This window comes from Sebastes fasciatus, chromosome 11, assembly GCF_043250625.1.
Source record: "Sebastes fasciatus isolate fSebFas1 chromosome 11, fSebFas1.pri, whole genome shotgun sequence".
In the NCBI taxonomy this organism is placed as follows: domain Eukaryota; kingdom Metazoa; phylum Chordata; class Actinopteri; order Perciformes; family Sebastidae; genus Sebastes; species Sebastes fasciatus.
This window is the reverse complement of record NC_133805.1, coordinates 9,155,711-9,163,556: the sequence shown is the minus strand read 5'-3', so window position 1 is coordinate 9,163,556 and position 7,846 is coordinate 9,155,711. Positions and strand designations below refer to the sequence as shown.

The following is a 7,846-nucleotide window of genomic DNA, read 5'->3' as shown; positions in this document are numbered from 1 at the left end:
GATGTAAACAGGAAGTGTAATGTTGCCATGTGTTAGTCAGTTAGTTTGCTGATAGTTAGGAAAAGATGATTGAATACGATATAGGATAGAATAATATATAATACGTTCACGGCTTTATCCGTGACGGGTTTTGTTTTGTCCTTACTTAATAACATGGGAGAAACGGAAAGAATACGTTGAGTAAGTAAATACGTTTTTATTTGTGCGACTTCTGATGCAAAGTTTGTCGCCTAGCAACAGTTTAAAATGTTGACCAGTTTCAACCTCAGTGAGGTGGAGAAGACACACATTTATTCCTGTTTCACTAAGTTATAGAGACAACTTACCATTTGTTGTATTACATTACACAGTTTAAGACGGTTCTGTAGCTCCTACACAGCCACGGTAGGTACTGTACACCCACACAGGTGTTTATTAGTTAATCTGGCTGAACCCACAGGTGGAGCATTAACCTTAGCTCTGTGCCATGTTAGCTACTGTAGGTGAGCCATGACAGTCCACATGCAACAACAGCAGGACAGGATGGACTTTGAACACTTTTCTTGGCCAGAGCTAATCATGTTTGATTAAGTTGTCCAGAGGTCGGTGATAAATTATAGTTACTACAGTCAATCAAGATCAGCCTTGTAGCACAACAAGTAGCAGTTTTAACAATTATTGTCTTATTTTTGTTATGTCTTATAATGACATTTTGATTATGTAATCCTGTATCCTACCACGAGTATTAGGGCAACATTGAAGGGGGAAAAAAATCAGAGATTTCAAGAATAAAGTCAGAATATTACAAGAAAGAAAATGTCGTAATTTAATGAATATAAAGTCATACCATTTCAAGAAAAAAAGTCTTAATATTACGAGAATAAAGTCATAACTTTACGAGAAAGTCGTAATTTAATAAGAATAATGTCATACTATTTCAAGAAAAAAAGTCGTAATATTACGAGAATAAAGTCATAACTTTACAAGAAAAAAGTCGTAATTTAATGAGAATAAAGTCATACCATTTCAAGAAAAAAAAGTTGTAATATTACGAGAATAAAGTCATAAATTTACGCCAAAAAGTTCCAATATTATGAGAATAAAGTCAGAACTTTACGAGAAAAAAGTTGTAATTTAATGAAAATAAAGTCAAACTATTTCAAGAAAAAAAAGTCGTAATATGAGAATAAAGACATAACTTTACGAGAAAAAAGTTGTAATATTACGAGAATAAAGTCAAAAAATTTTACGAGAAAAAAGTTGTGATATTACAAGAAAAGTCATAACTTTATGAGAAAAAAATGAAATTTAATGAGAATAAAGTCATAACTTTACGAGAAAAAAATGAAATTTAATGAGAATAAAGTCATAACTTTACGAGAAAAAAGTTGTAATATTGCGAGAATAAAGTCATAACTTTACGAGAAAAAGTCGTAATTTAATGAGAATAAAGTCATACTATTTCAAGAAAAAAAAGTCGGAATATGAGAATAAAGACATAACTTTACGAGAAAAAAGTTGTAATATTACGAGAATAAAGTCAAAAAATGTTACGAGAAAAAAAGTTGTAATTTGATGACAATAAAGTCATAACTTTTTCGACAAAAAAATTTAATTTAATGATAAAGTCATACTATTTCAAGAACAAAAACTTGTAATTTTACGAGAATAAAGTCATAACTTTATGAGAAAAAAAGTCGCAATATTACTAGAATCAAGTTATAACTTTATGAGAAAAAAGTTGTAATTTAATGAGAATAAAGTCATAACTTTACGAGAAAAAAAGTCGCAATATTACTAAAATCAAGTTATAACTTTATGAGAAAAAAGTTGTAATTTAATGAGAATAAAGTCATAACTTTACGAGAAAAAAAGTCGCAATATTACTAAAATCAAGTTATAACTTTACGAGAAAAAAGTTGTAATTTAATAAGAATAAAGTCATAATTCAAGAATCTTTTCAAGGTCCTGATACTGATGATAATGTGGTGCTGATGTGCCAAAATATGAAGTATTTTGTTATTTGTGAAACCTATACTTAAATATAACTTCACAAGATGCTCCACATTCCTCATTTTCACACAGACTGCTCTATTTCCCCTCTAAAATAACATGTAAAATTACTACTTTATAATAATTAATTAATAATATAATATTAATAATAACTAGGACTTTATTCTCATAATATTAAAAAATAATCTCTTAAACTTCTGACATTAGTCTCATAATATTACTACTTTCTTCTCGTAAACTTGTGACTTTATTATCGTAATACTAATATAATACTATATATAATATATATATAATATACCCTAATAAAACTACCCTAAAACTCCGTCGTAGTATCCAACTTTAAAATGTATAACTTATATATATTTAGTTTAGCAAGTTACTCTGTATCCTCCTCCTCTTACGACCCGCCCCCACCAGGATGTACAGATATAATCTCAGCAGTACTTTCACTTTCAGCAATGTGTGTACGGAAGATAGCAGACATACAATATCGAGGGAGTTACTCAGCTTTAACTTTAAAGGTAGAGATCATTTGACTTATTAGCTCCCGTGATGTCGTGCTAAGGCTTGTGGGTTATTCATAACAAAGGAAACAGACGTGTTTACAAAGGCAGTAGCTGAGTGCTGGAGGAACTCTGCAGTTAACTCCTTCCTCTCTGCTCTTTTCCTGCTCACTGAAGAAGAGGGATCAAAAATGGAAGATATTGAGAAAACAAAGCTTGAGGAGATGCTGACGTGCCCAGTGTGCCAGGACATCTTTAAAGATCCCCGGCAGCTGCCCTGTGGACACAGCATGTGTATGGGCTGTCTGGAAAACTTGATGGATCACTCCTCAGACATTCCCTTCCGTTGTCCAGACTGTAGGACATATTTTGGACCGGTCATTGGGGTGCAGAAGAGCTACGTGCTGGCCAACATCGTAGAGGACTTCACGGTGAACAGGAGGAGAAGGGTATCTACTATGAGCACTTTTATTTACAATCTCTTTAATCGTGACACTTAGAGAATATACTAATAGTTGTTGAATGTTAAAACTAATCAGAAGTGGACAAATGTCTAACACACCTTTTTCCCCCACATCTCAATGTCTGATTTTCAGGAAGAGCAAACAAAAAGTGTGTACTGCGACTGCTGCATGGAGAACAAAACTCTGGCCATCAAAACGTGTCTGAAGTGTGAAGTGTCACTATGTAAAGAGCACGTCAAGGACCACCAGGAGCTGCCAGTGTTCACGGGACACCCCTTGGTCAGTCCTCTTGGTGACCTCCTGGAGAGGAAATGCCCGCAGCACGAGGACGAGGTGCTGAGATACTACTGCAACACGTCCAGGCGCTACATCTGCAATGTGTGCGCCCTGGAGAGCAAGCAGCACAACCTGGCCACTGAGGCCTCCTCCGTCCTGCGGAGACAGCTGACTGTGAGTTTTGAATAACACACTTTCACACTATATTATACAGGAAACATCTTTAGGTCAATAAGACAATATCAGGTTGGATTTACAAAGGAAGTTTGTGGTAGCAAAAGTTTCTCATAAACAGAGTGGCATTAACCACACTGAGGTAGGAAATTGCTGCTGTTGCTGCATGCAGTGCAGAGAAACAGGATTTTCTGGTCCCTGAGAATCTTAAATCTCTGTCTGACTGTCAACTACACTCCCCACTCCACCTCATTCATTCACCCTTTATCTCTTTATCCCTTTATCTCAAATCCATGCTGTGCTGTGCAGAAAAGCTTTGTGCAAACCTATAGAACTATATTTAAGATTCTAGTGGTATATGTATATATATATATATAAATATATAAATATATTTGAGGTGTCCTCATGAAAGCCTTCAATTTGACTTTAATCCATTTTAAATACATACTCATCTGTGTTTGTTATCTACGCCGACCATTAAAGTAAGTTACTACGAGCAACCGCGGACGCTTTTGGCTGAAAGTCACCAGTAAACACGGTTATCAGACACTGAGTCACTACGACTTGCCACCGCAGTAATGGCGGCGCCGCTAGATCACGGAACAGACAAAGAGGTCGCCGGAATCGTCTGTATATGAACGGCATTTTTGACCAATTTTGACAGCACTACTACTGTCATAGTGTAGAATAAGATGATTTATTTTCAACTCAAAGCTACTTAAGGTAAAATATATGTTATGGGGTTTAAAGTAGAACTGTGTGTGTGTGTGTGTGTTCAACAGGAGTACATGGACCAACGCTTCGACATGCTCAAGGAGCAAATTGGAGAATCCAGTAAGTCGTTAAAAAAACTGCAAGAAGACATCCGACGTGAAGTAAGCTCCGTTTACTAAATTTTCAATATCTGTGATTTTTAAGGTTTTACAGATTGTTTTCATCACTTTTTCTGATCTAATGTGTATTTTCCTCCTGACAGAAACAGAAACACCCTGCCGTCTCGTCCTTCAACAGTGTCACAGTGGTGCTGCTCTGTCTGTGGTTCATTGTTCTGTATTACGGTAAGATAATGCCAAGCTCTAGTATTGTGTTTGTCTTGTATGTGTGAACATGTACTCACTGGTGTCTATCTTCATTTCCAACCAGCCTACAACTACTCTGTGGAAAACCAGATGCTAACAGAAGCGCTGGACGTACAGCAGAGCCGTGTGCATCAAATTTATTCCACCCTTGCAGGTAAGAGGGATGGCTTCACATACCCACTGCTGCCTGCTTACATGACCACAACAACAAACGGGGAATGATAACACATTTGCTCACAGTCTTTGTCTATTGTGTTCAGCACATCTCAACTTCCATATTAAAACATGTAATGTGATGTTTGCTAGTGGGTATGTGAATGTGGGTGTTAAAGGAATAGGTCAACATTTTGGGAAATACGCCTATTCGCTAGTTAGTTAAGAGGAACAACACCACACTCATATTTGTCCATTAAATATAAAGTTGCCACCAGCAGATGGTGATGGTTAGCATGAGGCAGGAAGCAAAATCCACCTACAAGCACCTCTAAATCTCACTAATTACTACACATCTTGTTTAATAAAAAACAAAGTGTAACAACAACAAGTTGTGGTTTTACAGGGCATTATGAGTTGGGACTATTTCTTGGTCAGGCACAGTGACTTGCTGGAGTCTTTGCTTGTTACCAGGCCAGCTGTTTCCCCATGCTTTCAGTATTTATGCTGTGCTAAGCTAAGCTAACCACCAGGCCCGAGTCCTTCACATAAAAAGCAGTCTACAGGCTGAAAGAGGAAACACAGAAAGTTGCGGAAGGTCTCATTTTTAGGTTCGGTTACAACCTGTTCCCTCATTTGCAATATCAAACGAGTTATATGTGTAAAAAGTTACATAATGTCCCTTTTAATAGCCTGATGGTAGTACATACAGTAATCACAGATATACAAATAATTCTGTGACACTTTCTCAAGGACACAAGTTGAAGTTAACTATTGTCTGTCTGTCTTCTTTTTCTTCATCTCTACGTAGAACTCTTGGTTGATCATCCACTGAAGAGCCACAAACCTCCAGAGACAGAAGATGAAGGTACAAAAGACGATCTGTTGAATCATTGGAATGGAAATCTCAGTTAAAGGCAACCAGAGAGAACTATGTGTTTATGTTGGAGTACATCGACTAGCCTGATGGAGAGGCTATAAGAATATGCATCCTGTACTGGTAGTGTGATGTTGACGATGTAGAAAGACATTGTTTTCACTACAGAGAGATAAGCGGACAATGAGTGTGCTTGCAGGCACATTAATATCCTGGTTTTGTTCATGTACAGGATATGATGTTACCATGGTTGTTCACATCACTGTTATCACTATTCTAATATTATCCAGATCTTCTGATTATCTGCATCGTTTCTGCACCAACTAAGTTGCTTTGATTAATAGTTGAGGATGAACTCTGTTTGGTTTCTGGCTACCTGGACTCTGCTGCATTTACCACTCTGGATTTAACTTCATCTAATCTTCAGTAATGGAAGATGAGAGCAACAATAAAATGATAATTTGCATCACTGTTGTTACACTTTCTTTTATTTCAGCATGTACACCATCTTTACATAATTAAACACCAGATTTTTTTTTTTGCTTTACTGACTGTTACATAACTTGATTTGAGGACGCACCTGCGAGCATGACATATACTTTTTTCGTCATAGTATATGTCGAAAAAAGTTAAAAAAAATTAATTGTATAATATTTCGAAAAAAGTAAAAAAAAAAAAAAGTCATAGTATAATATGTCGAAAAAAGTGAAAAAAAGTCATGTTATATGTCGAAAAAAGTTTAAAAAAAAAAAAAAAAGTCAGTATAGTATTTCGAAAAAAGTAAAAAAAGAAAAAAAAGTCATAGTATAGTATTTCGAAAAAAGTAAAAAAAAAAAAGTCATGGTATAAAATGTTGAAAAAAGTAAAAAAAAATAATTGTATAGTATTTCGAAAAAAGTAAAAAAAAAAAAAAAAAAGTCAGTATAAAATGTTGAAAAAAGTAAAAAAAAAATTAATTGTATAATATTTCGAAAAAAGTAAAAACAATTGTATAATATTTCGAAAAAAGTAAAAACAATTGTATAATATTTCGAAAAAAGTAAAAAGAAAAAAAAGTCAGTATAAAATGTTGAAAAAAGTTAAAAAAAAAATAATTGTATAGTATTTCAAAAAAGTAAAAAAAAAAAGTCATAGTATAATATGTTGAAAAAAGTAAAAAAAAAAATAATTGTATAGTATTTCGAAGAAAGTAAAAAAAAAAAAAGTCATAGTATATGTCGAAAAAAGTAAAAAAAAAATAATTGTATAGTATTTCGAAAAAAGTAAAAAAATAAATAAATAATTGTATAGTATTTCGAAAAAAGTAAAAAAAAAAGGTCATAATATATGTTGAAAAAAAATAATAATTTTATAGTATTTCGAAAAAAGTAAAAAAAAAGTCACAGTATAGTATTTCCATCCATCCATCTTCAACCGCTTATCCGGGATCGGGTCGCGGGGGCAACAGCTCCAGCAGGGGACCCCAAACTTCCCTTTCCCGGGCCACATTAACCAGCTCTGACTGGGGGATCCCGAGGCGTTCCCAGGCCAGAGTAGAGATATAATCTCTCCACCTAGTCCTGGGTCTTCCCCGTGGTCTCCTCCCAGCTGGTCGTGCCTGGAACACCTCCCAAGGGAGGCGCCCAGGAGGCATCCGTGCTAGATGCCCGAACCACCTCAACTGGCTCCTTTCGACGCAAAGGAGCAAGGACTCTACTCCGAGTCCCTCACGGATGACTGAGCTTCTTACCCTATCTCTAAGGGAGACGCCAGCCACCCTCCTGAGGAAACCCATTTCGGCCGCTTGCACCCGCGACCTCGTTCTTTCGGTCATGACCCAACCCTCATGACCATAGGTGAGAGTAGGAACGAAGATTGACCGGTAGATCGAGAGCTTTGCCTTCCGGCTCAGCTCTCTTTTCGTCACAACGGTGCGGTAAAGCGAATGCAATACCGCCCCTGCTGCTCCGATTCTCCGACCAATCTCACGTTCCATCGTCCCCTCACTCGCGAACAAGACCCCGAGATACTTAAACTCCTTCACTTGGGGTAAAGACTCATTCCCTACCCAGAGTAGGCAATCCATCGGTTTCCTGCTGAGAACCATGGCCTCAGATTTAGAGGTGCTGATTCTCATCCCGACTGCGTCACACTCGGCTGCGAACCGATCCAGTGAGTGCTGGAGGTCGCAGACCGATGATGCCAACAGGACCACATCATCTGCAAAAAGCAGCGATGAGATCCTCAGCACACCGATCTGCAAACCCTCCTCCACCCGACTACGCCTCGATATCCTGTCCATGAATATCACGAACAGGATTGGTGACAGAGCGCAGCCCTGGCGGAGGC

General features: G+C 36.8%; 1 protein-coding gene across 2 annotated transcripts; it reads left to right on the top strand.

Annotated features, from left to right (window-relative positions):
• Positions 1 to 5,985, top strand: LOC141776641 (E3 ubiquitin/ISG15 ligase TRIM25-like). 2 transcript variants are annotated; one of them, XM_074650366.1, is made up of 8 exons: positions 1 to 180; positions 351 to 384; positions 2,673 to 2,944; positions 3,092 to 3,409; positions 4,192 to 4,284; positions 4,386 to 4,467; positions 4,553 to 4,642; positions 5,453 to 5,985. In XM_074650366.1, the coding sequence occupies exons 3-8, from the start codon at positions 2,687 to 2,689 to the stop codon at positions 5,554 to 5,556; spliced, it is 945 nt and encodes a 314-aa protein (XP_074506467.1). In that variant the 5' UTR covers positions 1 to 180; positions 351 to 384; positions 2,673 to 2,686; the 3' UTR covers positions 5,557 to 5,985. The 2 variants fall into 2 exon arrangements, with proteins under 2 accessions (XP_074506467.1, XP_074506466.1); XM_074650365.1 differs by lacking the exon at positions 351 to 384.
• Positions 5,986 to 7,846: the final 1,861 nt, after the last annotated feature.

What these genes read in the sequence shown, in the direction of transcription:
- LOC141776641 (XM_074650365.1), top strand. Translation starts at nt 2,687, where the DNA reads ATGGAAGATATTGAGAAAACAAAGCTTGAGGAGATGCTGACGTGCCCA. An exon ending in GTTCATTGTTCTGTATTACG is followed by an intron (nt 4,468 to 4,552) that starts GTAAGATAATGC and finishes ATTTCCAACCAG; the next exon opens with CCTACAACTACTCTGTGGAA. An exon ending in AATTTATTCCACCCTTGCAG is followed by an intron (nt 4,643 to 5,452) that starts GTAAGAGGGATG and finishes ATCTCTACGTAG; the next exon opens with AACTCTTGGTTGATCATCCA.